Genomic DNA, 14,123 nt, shown 5'->3' with positions numbered 1-14,123 from the left:
TTTATTTATTCATTTATTATTTAGTATAGCAGGAGACGGATTTCAGTGAACTTAAGATGCAGAATTGTACAAATCACTTTTGCAAAGTAGAATTTTAAAATCAAGTAGCTATATTTTCTTTAACTTTAATGAAAAACTTCTTTTTCCTCCATCACTGACCTTCTGCTTCTTCAGTGAACCAGTCTTGAAACTTCTCCTAAGGGTGCCATCCAGGAAGCTCGGAGTCTTTCGTTTCTCTACGCAGGGCCCGACACCACCTTGTCCTACTGCCACGCCTTTTCCATCTACAGCTCCAACACCTCCAGCCCCTCCAGCTCCACCTGTCACCCCCACACCCGGTTTGGTGGAGTGCAAAATGCGGTTGCGCAGACGTCCAATTGGGTAGACGCTCCCCAGGCTCCACCCGGCTCGACCTGCCCCATCACCGTGGAGATACTGAAGACGTAAAGCGGCCAGGTGCTGCAGCGTTTCCTCCGAGGCCGGGAAGTGACCACTTATCAAAGATTCGTGCGCCTGGGAGAGAGAGTAAGACAGTCTGCATTTCTGATACTTATATTTCCTGACTGGATCACATCTTCAGCAGGAAGAGAAAATATCAGGCTCAATTGGAATTGCGTTCAAATACTGCTTTTGTAATCTTACTAAAAATGAATACACCTCAGCCACATTTAGTCATACATTCATGCCAGAGAACCAGCGAGTCAACAGCCACCACTACATCGTTCATGTAGGAAAGCCTCGTTTTACTTACAATCTTTAGGTCCTCCTTGATTTATCTGTGTATCGTTCCCCAGTTTGTTTAACCCAGACTTAGATTTTGATTGTTGTCAGGTGTCAACATTAATTAGTTTTGGTTTCTGGTTTTTACTCCTTTGAGATTATTATGGCTTTGTTCTTCATTCAAGGAGCTTTTAGATATAAAAACTAGGGGTGCAACAATACTCATATCGATATTGAACCGTTTGATACAGTGCTTTCGGTTCGGTACGCATATGTATCGAACAATACAAAATTTGTAATTTATTTTATCAACTTTCCTTCTGACGATGCTGTCTGTGTTGAGCGCTCAGTGAATCTGCGTTCGACTACTCCGCCTAGGCTGCACTGTCGAGCGCAGATCCACTGAGCGTTCAACACAGACAGCATCGTCAGAAGGAAGAGCGCAGGGCAAACTAGCGAGACAGAAGTTAAGCTCTCCTTGCAACATGGCAAATTGAACCTCCCTCACCCTCATTCAGATCTGGCGTTTGGAATTATTTTGGTTTTCATGTGACGTATGACCCTGAAGGTAAGGGTGTCATGGACTAAAGTAAAACAGTATGTTGGATGTGCCACGCAATGCTCAATTACATGGGTGGGAACTAGTGTGTTAGCGCAGTTAGCTCGTTAACGTGTTGGCCGTCTAGCCCCACACACTGGGCGATCAGGGGTAGCTCGTTAATGGAGATTTGCCGTGTTGTGGCGTTAACGTCATTTCAACGAGATTAACGCTGACAACACTAGTGGGAACACAATGAATATGACTGCACATTTATGCCGACATCATCCTAGTGCAAAGACAAGTGGAAGCAGACAAAAACAACAAGCACGCATGCTACAAACTTTACCCGAGTCATTTAGACAGCCGTTAGCACATGATTCTCCTTATGGGGACCTGATATGTTTAATATTGTGGCGAGCTCAGACAAAGTGGAGACAGAGGTGTCGTTTGGTCTTGCTTCCCGTGAGCTAGCCAGGGAGCACAGCACATTATTGACATCTGCAGAAGAACGCTGCTGCTAGCTAACTGCTCAGCGCAGCAACCGCACAGCAACAACAACACACAGGGCGCCCTCTGACCCCGGAAGGACACACCGTTGCAGCGAGAAGGCGTCACCCGTCACTATGGCAACATAAACAAAACATAACTGTACAAACAGAACCCCGAACAGCCCTGACCCGCTACATAGCCCCCACCTAAGGGGTCAGTCGTCCCCGACGACCCCATTACCCCACACAAAGTCCTGCAAATGTCCAGGTGCCTTCTTTTGGCACACCGGCCGGTCACGATCGGCGGGGGAAAAGTCACTCGGGTCAGAACATGGGGTGCCACCATCATCCCACTTCTGACACCAATGTGGCGAGCTCAGACAACGAGGAGACGGAGGTGTCGTTTGGTCTTGCTTCCCGTGAGCTAGCCAGGGAGCACAGCCGTTTATTGACATCTGCAGAAGAACGCTGCCGCTAGCTAACTGCTCAGCGCGGCAACCGCACAGCAACAACAACAACAGCACACAGGGCGCCCTCTGACCCCGGAAGGACACACCGTCGCAGCGAGAGGGCGTCACCCGTCACTATGGCAACATAAACAAAACATAACTGTACAAACAGAACCCCGAACAACCCCGACCCGCTACAATATGCTGCTGAGAATATAGCCCAGAAGAAGCGTATAGTATAGCTTTTATTTTGGAAAGAGCCATTTCTCTGTAATAAACTCTCTTTTCCAAAGATGAGTGATTCCTCAATCAGATACAGGTGTTACCGCGCCAGATCCGCGGCCCTGAACCGTAGTAAAGAAACCTCTGACAGTTACTTGAAGGTTCCGTAACTGACTCGTAGCCGGCAACAGCTTACTATACAGGTCAACTCCGCTAGCAAAAAGATCGAAGGAGGCGTAGGAAACTGCTTCACCGAACTTTATTTCTTCTCTAAGGCACGAACACCGCGTACAGTGGGCTGAAACAGTTTACTCACAGCGAGCATCGCCGACACAACTCTGGCTGTCAGGGGAGTTATTATATTCCTTTTATTTTTCTTTTCGTCTCTTCTGTAGCTAACCGTTACTTTTTCCCCTTCTCCGCTCTCTCTCTTCACACACACACCAGGCAGTCCCGCTACACACATCCCGAATACATTTCCCATCAGGCTTCATCCTTAAAGGGCCATGCCTGTAACACAGGGCTTGCAAAATCGCTAGCCCCGGGACTTTTCCAGTCGGGCTACCAAAATCTATCTCTGCCCTGCCCGTCGGGCTATTGTAGGAAGGAAAAATATATGTCAATGCTTTTGCATTCTTTCGGTAATGTAGCTGGGTAATTATGTCATTGGCATCGGTGAGCCACTGTCAATATGTGACATATTGAAATCGCGTTTGAATTTGCGCTTGTTTTTTGCTTTCACTTTGCAAATGTCCAGGTGCCTTCTTTTGGCACACCAGCCGGTCACGACTGGCGGGGGAAAAGTCACTCGGGTCAGAACATGGGGTGCCACCATCATCCCACTTCTGACACCAATGTGGCGAGCTCAGACAACGAGGAGACGGAGGTGTCGTTTGGTCTTGCTTCCCGTGAGCTAGCCAGGGAGCACAGCCGTTTATTGACATCTGCAGAAGAACACTGCCGCTAGCTAACTGCTCAGCGCGGCAACCGCACAGCAACAACAACACCACAGGGCGCCCTCTGACCCCGGAAGGACACACCGTCGCAGCGAGAGGGCGTCACCCGTCACTATGGCAACATAAACAAAACATAACTGTACAAACAGAACCCCGAACAGCCCTGACCCGCTACAATATGCTGCTGAGAATATAGCCCAGAAGAAGCGTATAGTATAGCTTTTATTTTGGAAAGAGCCATTTCTCTGTAATAAACTCTCTTTTCCAAAGATGAGTGATTCCTCAATCAGATATATTTATTTTTTTAATTACTTTTCTTTCAGCAACATTAAATTTAAAAACTGTACTTTTGAGTTAAAATATATATTTATAATTTTAATAAATGACAAATTAAAAAGGCATGAACATTTTTTTTGTATCGAAAAAATATCGAACCGTGACACCAAAGTATCGAACCGAACCGAACCGTGAATTTTGTGTATCGTTGCACCCCTAATAAAAACTACTTGATGTCACACAGTTTCTTACAGCTAAACCACAACAGAGGTCATATAATTTGGCACGATTACTAATTAAGAGGTTAAATAAGACATTTTAAGGGCTTTTTAATTCCTTTCATTCATGTTAAAAACATTGGGATAATCTTGGGACATTAATTTGAAATTTAACAAAGAAATGTTGGGGTCAAGAGCAGTTTCTTCCAGCTCAGAACTATCTTATTATCTTAGGAGGATGATGTTATTATCTTTTTCTTCACTGTACACTGGAGTTAGTCAATTATCTATCATCTATTAGTTATTCCAAAATTTACAGAAACATCCAGTATAAAGTGGCACTGTTTGTGTTTAAAGGCCTAAATGGTCTTGAACCTACATACATGACTGGGTCCCTGACGCAGGATTTTGAGTTTTCTTAGTTTCTTTTTGGATCAAGTACACTTTATGTTTTTTGTTTCATCTGAATCTTTAGTTATATCATGGTTTGGGTTTATGAGTAATGTCTGCCTACTGTAGAGTTGTTGCTTTAACTTAGATTTTTTATATCATGAGTCCAGTTTTTCTTTCTTCTGTTTAAGTTTTCTTGTTCGTGTTCTTGCTCACTATCTGGTTTCTGTTTTTGGTGATTCATATCATTTCATGCTTTCAGTTTATTCCTGCCTCACCTGTGTTCCCATGTTAAGTGGCCATCTCTGTGCCCTGCTTGTTACTCACTTCCTGTTTTACTCTGGTATTTAGTTCACTCCTGTGTTTGATGTTTGAAGTTTTATTTCCCATGTTTTGGTATCATTCATTTGTTTCACCTGTTCCTTATTTTCTCCAGCTGTGTTGCTGTGACCAGATTAATCCCCAGAAGAGTTATTGCAGTTTACTTTTTTCTAATTAGTTTTTATTCTTATTTCATTTTGACTTTTTGTTTTAAGTACAGTGTACTTTCAGTTAGTTTGCTGAGTGGGTTTTCTTGTTTCGGTTTAGTTTTTATTGTTTGAGAATGGTTAGGTTTATTAGTTTTAGTGTAAGTTTTGGTCTTTTTAATTATCATTGTATGGTGGACATATGTCAAAGGCAAGATTTAGGAAAATCAGTAAATATATTACAATAAAAACACAGAACTTTTTCATAGCAGTTGATTTAGAGTCTTGTTGATATCCAGAGTCTGAATAAACAGATACATCAGGCAACCTGTAATAACAATTTTGCTAAGCTAACAAATACTAAAATTAGCGATATTTCATCTATATTTTTATTTTACAGTGACACGGTGGTTAGCACTGTTGCGTCACAGCAAGAATTCCTGAGTTCAATTCTACCATCAGGCTGGGGTCTTTCTGTGTGGAGTCTGCATGTTTCCCGTGTTTGCGTGGGTTCTCTCCGGGTACTCCAGCTTCCTCCCACAGTCCAAAGACATGCAGTTAGTGGGGTTAGGTTAATTGGAAACACTAAATTACACATAGGAGTGAATGTGAGTCCGATTGGTTGTCTGTCTCTATGTGTTAGCCCCGCGACAGACTGGTGACCTGTCCAGGGTGTACCCTGCTTCTCGCCTTAAGACAGCTGGGATAGGCTCCAGTGCCCCCCGCGACCCCGAAAAGGATAAACAGAAGCGGATGGATGGATACAAAACTGTTTCAGATCGTTTTGGTTTTTTTAAAGTCTAGTTTTTATTTTTGTTTAGTTAGTTTTAGTTGTTAGATCACTTTTAGTTAACTGTAGTCACCAGTATATTTGAAGCCTCAGGTTGCCTTATTTTTCTGCCCTGTTGTGCTTTTTGTTCTCTGTTTGTTCTCTTTTGCCTCTTTATGTTTCCTCCTGCTTCGATTTATAGACATTGTTGTCCGTCACTTGCTGAACTTCTTCTTGTGGATTTGGGTCAACCTTGACACCAACCCGAGACACCCACACTGACTCAAGATTATTAAGGTTTATTTCTTAATAACTTTTGAGAAGCTTCTAGAAGCTGCTAATCTCTGGAACTCTGGAAGACAGGCTGCTGTTTTGTTATCATGTAGAAATATTGTGAATGTGTGTAGGATTAAACTTTATGAAAATTTCATTAATTTTATTCTAAAGCATTTTGGCTTTTAAAAGTGCTAAACAAATAAGATTTCCTTGTTTTCTTTCGGACATCCTTTAGAGTTTTTTACTCATGCCTGATCTACCTTCTGTTCTTCTTCAGCAATATTTTTTAAAGCTCACCTTTTTTGGTCTCACCTGCTTCTTCTTGTGTCAGCATTTAGGTGATCACTTTGAGCTAAACATAATAATTAGAATAAATCTCACCTGTTCAAACATGAAAGCAAACTCCACTCCCTCTTTGGGCATGCTCTCTACATCCAAGAAACAGTACAGTTTAAAGTAGAGTTTCCATTCTCCTTCCTCCTCCTCTTCTTCACTGCCTGCCAGTCTGAAAAATAAAGGAAAACATGCCATGCATTACTGCAAAGTGTACAACAAAGACACGGTTAAATGGACGGCAGTGTTTGTTCACAAAGACTCGGATACCTCTCGAACTTGGCCAGAACATCTGCCACAATCACTCTGCTCTCCAGAGCTCGGTCTGTGAAGCTGTTGTGCTCAAACAGAGAAAACAAATTCTTGCTTTCCTCCATGGCCAGACCTCTGATCAGCTTCTCTACAACCTGCAGTAACAACATTCAGACGGCGTTTAGTATTCCCATTGAAACTGATTTATTTCATCTTGAAAGGGTTTTTCAAATAATTCAAAGATCACTTGCAAATCACATGCACCCAGCCTCAGCTTTCTCCTTCTATTCAAGGTTAATTTTTGTTCTTTTATGTTTAAGATGAGCTAATGCGACTGCAAGTCTCCAGGTATAAGTGTGAGTGATGGATCATTACACTCAATACAAGTGTAAAATGAACACACTTCTAACTTTATCTTACAGGTGTGCATTTTAAATAATGCATTTCAAAGAGAAATATGTTTGTGTATCTATTGTGTTTATGCACCTCTCCAGCTGTGGTGTGTGAGTTGATGGAGATCTTGCAGGAACCTCCTCCATGGCAGTAGACAGTAGTGCTCATCTCCTGCCTCAGCAGCAGGGCGGCGATCTCCTCCTGAGAGGGAACAAACTCACGAGTTTTGGTCTTCTTCAGGGATTCTCCAATGAAGGTGGCATACCGCTCAATCTCCGCGCCTGGATAACGCTCACGTATCCTGAGTTACAAATGCACAAATATACACAACACATTTACACGCATGCATTTTATGGATGCTTTGTGAGGGAAATGCTATCCCTAATGCAGACGCTCACCTCTTGAGGTGGAAGCGGAGGTATCTGAGGATGGCTCGACTGGGTAGGAAGGTGCAGCTCATGCAGGTGAGCAGATGCCAGTGTGCACGATTGGCTGGACTGTTAGGCTGAGGCACATGATTGGTCTGCTTGATCACCTGGCAATAAACCTGTGGGGAAAAGATTTTTATCAGAGTGTAAACAGCTGGAAAACTGAAAGAATATTCTATGGGAAATAAAATATTCAAGTTTTATATATTTCTGAAAGTTAATATACATAAGTACCTCATCCCTGAGAGGGCGCAGGTCCTGACAGGTCTGCAGGATGCCCTGAATGATGGGCACCGTGTCTGCCAGTGTCTCCATCTCCTGTAGTGAGTTGAAAACTCGCACGGCCTCATCCTGCAGACTGGCGTAACCCTGCTGCCTTTGTACTGCACGGAGAAAAAAACACGTAGAACAGTAACATCAAGAAAGATTACATTAAAGGATGACTGTTGTGCCAATGTCAGCATTTTAAAGTGTTAAACATGTTGTCTGCATGTTCTCCCTGTGGCTGCCCGTGCAGGTTCCCTTCTGAAGCTCCTGTTTGTGGACACCAATTGTTATCACAGTCCAGAGAAATGCTTGTTAAATTTAATGACAACTCTAAACTAGCTCTGGCTGTGGATCTGTGAGCTTGTCCTTGTCTAGCTCTATGTTAGTCCTGTGATCCGCTGGCGACCCCTCCTGGGTATACCCAGTTTTTCACCCTATGACAGAACTTTTACTCCATTTTACACTTTTTTTGAGTGGGTTTTTTTGGCCTCTTTAATTTCCTATGAAACAGGAAGTTGGGAGCGTAAGAGGTTTCTCTATTTCACTCACAGCTGGTGACCTCTCCGTAAGGGAGGGGCAGTAGAGGCGCGTGCAGAGGATGCTGTGTGTATCTGAGGATGGGGTTCCTCCTGTACATCTGCTCCACTATTTCTGGGTTCACACTATTTTCCTGAGAAGACACAATGGTGTAAAAAAAAATCATCTTAAAGACACACATCTTCTGATGAATTTGAACTTACTCTGTCTATGTGAGCGTCTTACCTTGATGTCTCTGATGAGCTGCAGAGTTGGTGTTTCTATTGGGGTCTTGCTGTCTATGACTCCCTGTATAGCAGCTGTCCACCTCATGGCTTCATTCAGCATCTTAGTATAAAGACGATAGGAATGCTTCCTCCCGTACACGATGATGTTCCAGTAGCCTGTAAAAAAAACAGGGTGGGTTAAATCCAATAAAATTATTTCTACTAACATCGTGATTAAGTTTTATGAGAGTTGTGCAATAAATCCTTTAAATCTAATTCAATAAAACCAGGGTACTGGTACATTTATCAAGTCTATAATTGTAAACTGAGACACCGGCATATATCCCTAACCTCGTAAGTATAATCCCTGATTAAATGTGCCCTTCTTTCCCGTTCCTTTCATTTCTCTCTGCTCACCTGTCTCCCTGTGCACTCGTTCATCCGGCTGAATGACAGAACAGAGGGAGTTAAGGACCAGAGTTCCCATCTTGGAGGAGTTTTTCTCTGAGCTCTTGTAGTAATCCAGGGAGTTGTGGGTTAAAACAAACCAGCGCTTCTTCAGCTTAAGGGAGGTGCTCTTGGCATTTGTCTTCATCTCCTTTTGGAGCCACCCTGAAGATGGAGAGGAGAGGGGAGGAAGGCAACAAGAGGAAAAAGAATGTAGAAAATATTGTGATACCTAAACCTTTACGTTGAAGATAGATATACTGTTTTAAAAATGACAGTATGATGTTTTTAGCGAAAATTAAATACAGATAATGTGTATAGTTCTAACATCTATAAATGGCCCAATATTTTCTTGCTTAAAATATTCCCAAAAGTAAAAAAAAAAAAGTAATAAAATATAGAAAGCACAGAGTTGCATCTATAAGTTTGAAAATATCCAAAACCCTCACCTCTGACAAGGAACTCCTGTCCATCTATCCTGGCATCTCCTTTGGGTTTCTGCAGCAGACTGATCCAGTGATGCATCTCCTCTGGTGTGTCGCTGTTGCAGTGGATCACACGATTGGCCGTAATGATGACGAAAGAGTTTGGCCTGAAAACATGAACTATGAGGGTAAGTAGCAGCCAGGTGTTGCTAACAAAATGCACTTGACCAATTGATGATCAGCAAGCGTGACCACCTCTATATAATTAGAAATTCTGCCAGGTTTCTCATATGGACCATTCAGGTATTGACATGATGCCACAGAGGAAAAATATCAGCATTTATCTCAGAGATAGAACTGTTGCTGCCAGTCAGTCTGAGTAGGCAAACATTGATTTCCAAACAATTTGGAAACCATGGTGCTACAGTGGGAAAGATTACAAGTGGAAAACATTCAAGACCGATGCCAGTCTTCCCGCGAGCGACTTCATCTCAAGCTCAGATAAAGCAATGTGCACATAAACTGCAAAAATTAACACTCTACAGACCTCAGTTATCATGCTAAATGTTAAATTTCATGACAGCACAATTAGAAGAAGACTGAACAAGCCTCTTTCTTTCTAAAAAGAACATAGCAGCATGGCTTAGGTTTCCACAGTTACATCTGAACAAACAAGAACAAAGTCCTTTGGACAGATGAGACTAAAGTGGAGTGTTTGTAGATAATGCACAGTGGCACGCTCGGTGAAAACCAATCACAGCAAATCAGGAGAAACACCTCATAATAACTGTCAAGCATGGTTTTGGTGGGGTGATGATTTGGGGTTGTTTTGCAGCCACATGGTGCAAAACAAGCACCTGTGGCTGCATTGCATTTCTTTAGTGCTGATCTTGACACTAAAGTAAGTCTCAGGTCTTGTATAAAGTTGCTGGTCATTCTTTTCTACTAAGTTCTTCATTCATACTCCAACCAGAGAGAGAATTTCTTCTTCTTCTGCATATGAGGAGAACATCAGCTTCTTTTCTAGCTGATCAAACTTACCGATCAGGGTTGTCTGATGCACAAACGGAGTCAATCAATCCCACATCAAGAGTTCCCTGAATGAGAAAGGAGAGCATTGTTCAAACTGAACTATTTGTATTAATAAACCAATCCAACTCGTGACTGTTCACAACCTTATCTGTATCGTTTTCGATAAGAAAACCATTAAAACAATAATCACCTACAACCAATTACAAGCTATCGAACATGCACATTTTGTGTGAAGAATATTTTCAGATCAGAGGAATTTACTGATTCGTGTTTTTAAAAGACTGACCACAGCATTTTTGGGGTTGGCCTGTTCATGGGACATCTCCAGCAGCTGCTCGGGAGTGCACACTCGCACCTTACTGAGCACGTTGAACCACCCACTGCACAGACAAAGAGGATGCCATCATGTTAAAGCTATGAAATCAGACAGGGATAGGTGCTTGTTTTTATTATTAGCAGTCTATGGTCAAGTCTACGTCATACCTCGCATCCTCAGGCGACTCTGCGAACACTTGGTATGTCCTCTCATCTGTCACAATGTTCAGAGCGTTCTCCTTTTCATGGTTATCCACAATCTCCCTATGAAGTCATAAAAAGGACACTCGTTTGAGAAATTCAGGTTCTGTCTGGACCAGTGGACCAGAAATCAAGAGGAAATTTCCATTGATCCAGCGAGAAGCTGAAGAACATGCCCGAGCTGCATACAACACATTTTAAATCAGAAAATTTCCATTATGATCTGGTCTGCTTGAAACATGTTTCTGTATTTGCTTGTGATTTTCTGTTTGTTTTTTCTTAAGTTTTGCTAGCCACACAACTCTAGACAAATAGTGAAGAAGACTTTGTGTGATTTTCTGGTGGTGGGGTTTGTCAGAAATCTTACTTGGCTGCTCGGATGTCGATGGTTCCCTTGAGTTTCTCCTCACTGTCGTTGTCGTAGTACATTAGCTTGCTGTCCCTCAGAACAAACCAGCGCATCTTCCAATTCCTGCAGGGAAATAAGACACCATGAGCACTCTTCATAAGCTTAATTTTGCCCTCTCAACCTTTCTATTTAACAAGATCACAACTACATCTCTTTCCCCAAAAAGAAAACCACCAACTTTTACTCTGAACACATACTTTTCCTAAATCAATTACCAACTAATTGAAGAACCACTAAAAGCTTAATACATTGGCTTTAATGTATTGTAGTGAACTCCTGCAGGGGGTTTAATCCCTATAGTTACACAAATACTCAACAGCATTCAGAACTACAGACAAATTAACCCATTCATGCGGATTCAATAAATCTGTGACTTTTAAGCTATTTACATTTAAATAAATCAAGCTAACAAACACTGTGGTGTTACATGAAGCTGTCATACTGTATTATACTTCACCTTTTATAGAATTATGAGGAAATATGAAACATTCAGTTACATTTTAAGATCTTCTGCTTGGCAGTGTGGTAGGATCTCACAGACCCATCTTGTTGACATTTTCTGAACAGCTTTGTAAAAATCATCACATCATCAGATTGCACTGAGCTGTAATAGTGCTGAATTTTATTTGCAAAGCATGCAGGCTTCGCTCAGTAATAACTACAACAACCTCCGTGACAGAGTGGACAGTCCTCCTCCTTTCTTGTAGAGCCAGCCTGACTTCAGAGACTCTTGTTTGGACCGGAACCACATGAAGGTCTCGTCCTTTAACACGCACCAGCGCCTCCTCCATGGGATCATGAGACCAGCTGAGGGAGCACAATTGGGAGACATAATCAGTTAAAAAAAAGGTCTAGTGGATAGGATTTGGTGCACACACTGAAAGTGCGGAGCTATGATTATCTAGCTATTATTTAATAATGCAAGTGCTACAGAAATAGATCAGAAACACCAGCTCTACAAAGAAAAACATCTATACCCTTCATGTATAGGTAGCCGTGGAAATATGGTGGCCCATTTCCATTGAGCAAAGTCACCCTGCCATTTGTCACTTCTTCATCAGTGTCCATCATGCCATCATGTTCATCATCACTGTCCGCATACTGCAACATGACACAATAACGTTAGTGACCTGCTTATGCTTTTAATAATAATTACTTTTATTCCATAATGAGATAGCACGCTAACAGTTTATTACAATGAGTTAAAATGCACTGTATACTCTAGCTGCTCATACATATCTGCGTGCACGCTTGTGAGGATGCGTGTAAGTGTGTGTCCTCACAGAGTCAGAGCTGCCTCTGTAGGACTCGATGCTGGCGTTGGTGCAGGTCGACTTCCTGGGGTGTTCCTCGTCCGCCACAGCCGCGCTCCCTCGGTTGCTTCCCGACACGGAGCTGTCGTCTCCGGCGGTGACTGACCCCTCTTCCTCTTCTTGGTCGTAATCTGATTCTGTGTCGGCCGGCATGCTGTAGATCGGCTCCTCGCCATCTACGAGGCTCTCCACCATGCTCACTTTCCTTTCTGGCTCTTTCTTCTCCTCCTCTCCTGGTGGAGGCTGTGGTGGAGGCACAGTGGTGCCATCTCCGGGTGGAGGGAGGGGAGGAGGAGGAGGAATTCCACCCGCAAGCATGCCATCTGAGGGAAGGGGGGGCGGAGGAGATGGTGCAGGGGGCACTGTTCCCTCTGCAAAGGCAGGTGGTGGAGGAGGGAGTTGGGCAAATATTTCCTGATCCACAGGAGCATCTGTCTCAGCAGGGGGAGGGAAGTCAGGCAAGGGGATACACTCCTCCTCAGCATGAAAGCCTTCGTCTACATCCTCTTCTTTGGATGCTCCTCTGGTGGTGCTGGCACCTTTTGGAGCTTTCACCTCTGCAGCGGGCTTAGCCCCGACTGCTCCCAGTGAGGGATCAATGCCTCCAAAGTTCAGGAGGTCGATGAGCTCCGTGGCCTTGCGCGATGCCTCCTTTTTCATCCGCTTGAGCTCAGCGTCCCGGCGCAGCTGCAGCTCCTGCTTGGACGACTCACAGAGCTGCGACACTTCATCCTCCCTCTTCTTCTGCAAGCGCTCAATCTCTCTCTCGAGCTGCAGGATCTCCTCCATTTGGCGAGTTTCATCCTAAAGAGCAGACGAGAGGGTTAAAACACTCCCATTAATGCCAGTGAAGATGCTTCTGACGGCTTTACCTTTGTATCTGCTCCCTCCGCTTCCTCCGTCTCCCCTTCGCCCAGCGTTTTCTCCTTCTCCTCTTCCTCCTTCGTCTTTTGCTCTTCCTCCTTCTTCTTCTTCTCCCCTCTCAGTTTTCGAACGTGAGCACGCGCCACCTGACCTCGTCGGTGTTTCTGCAGCACCACCGCTGCCTTGCGCTGCTTCACAAACCGTTTGCGTTGGATGTGCCTTCGTAAGTGTTTCTGGAGGGTGACGACGCTGGCACGTGCACGTTTGAAGTGCTTCCTGTGGATCGAATAACACAAAATTCAAAGCAACAAACATAACTGGTCCCAAAAACATGACTTCATGTCACAAGATTCTTACTTAGCAGAAAAAGTGAGTAGGTGGGCTCGGATTATCATGGCGGCTTGGCGGCGGACTTCATCTCTGTCTTTCTCTAAACGCTGCTCCAAAGACTCCTTCATGAACACCTGCAAAACAAAGAGGTGACAACAGTTTATAGCCAGCCTGTTAAACAACCTTGATATGAGACACTGTACAAAACTTTGCCATTTTAGATCTCCAAAAGGTAAAAAAAAAAACCCTCACCTTAGTCTTGCCTAACTGCCACTCCTTCTTGGTCTTATCATATTTGGTCAGAAGGTCTGTGGTTCTCTTCTTATCATCTCCTGCTGCCGGCACCTTTTCTTTCAGAATGATCTTATAACTGCCATAAAAATGTAACATTAAAGAAAAGAATTGATACTTTTAAAAAACAAATCACAGATACAGAAAAATATGTAAGAATGTAGATTTAGAGATCTTTACCGAGAGAAGAAATCTTTGAATGTTCTGCGAACTGGGAAGCCAGCACGACGGATCTTCACGGTCTCCAACATCCCAGAATACCTCAGCTGATTCAGCACGACCTCCGGGTCAAACACATTTGGAGTCTG

General features: G+C 43.4%; 1 protein-coding gene across 2 annotated transcripts in view; it reads right to left on the bottom strand.

The window, feature by feature from the left end:
- Positions 1–14,123, bottom strand: part of myo10l1 (myosin X, like 1) — a 53,066-nt gene that overhangs the window by 3,728 nt on the left and 35,215 nt on the right. The window contains exons 20-40 of one of the 2 annotated variants that reach the window (XM_040042393.1): positions 13,996–14,120; positions 13,777–13,894; positions 13,552–13,658; positions 13,203–13,470; positions 12,301–13,134; positions 11,995–12,118; positions 11,683–11,824; positions 10,976–11,080; positions 10,576–10,671; positions 10,379–10,472; positions 10,102–10,157; positions 9,085–9,227; positions 8,606–8,800; positions 8,208–8,365; positions 7,995–8,115; positions 7,413–7,561; positions 7,149–7,297; positions 6,844–7,051; positions 6,376–6,512; positions 6,154–6,277; positions 160–513 (exon numbers count right to left, since the gene is read on the bottom strand). In XM_040042393.1, the coding sequence (XP_039898327.1) occupies positions 160–513; positions 6,154–6,277; positions 6,376–6,512; positions 6,844–7,051; positions 7,149–7,297; positions 7,413–7,561; positions 7,995–8,115; positions 8,208–8,365; positions 8,606–8,800; positions 9,085–9,227; positions 10,102–10,157; positions 10,379–10,472; positions 10,576–10,671; positions 10,976–11,080; positions 11,683–11,824; positions 11,995–12,118; positions 12,301–13,134; positions 13,203–13,470; positions 13,552–13,658; positions 13,777–13,894; positions 13,996–14,120 (3,807 nt within the window). The remainder of the gene's footprint in view (positions 1–159; positions 514–6,153; positions 6,278–6,375; positions 6,513–6,843; positions 7,052–7,148; positions 7,298–7,412; positions 7,562–7,994; positions 8,116–8,207; positions 8,366–8,605; positions 8,801–9,084; positions 9,228–10,101; positions 10,158–10,378; positions 10,473–10,575; positions 10,672–10,975; positions 11,081–11,682; positions 11,825–11,994; positions 12,119–12,300; positions 13,135–13,202; positions 13,471–13,551; positions 13,659–13,776; positions 13,895–13,995; positions 14,121–14,123) is intronic. The other variant, XM_040042394.1, reaches the window with a different exon arrangement.

Source organism: Simochromis diagramma, unplaced genomic scaffold (genome assembly GCF_900408965.1).
Source record: "Simochromis diagramma unplaced genomic scaffold, fSimDia1.1 OVJJ01000304.1, whole genome shotgun sequence".
Taxonomy (NCBI): Eukaryota; Metazoa; Chordata; class Actinopteri; order Cichliformes; family Cichlidae; genus Simochromis; species Simochromis diagramma.
Note: the sequence above shows the minus strand (reverse complement) of the source record. Positions and strands in the feature narration are given on the sequence as shown.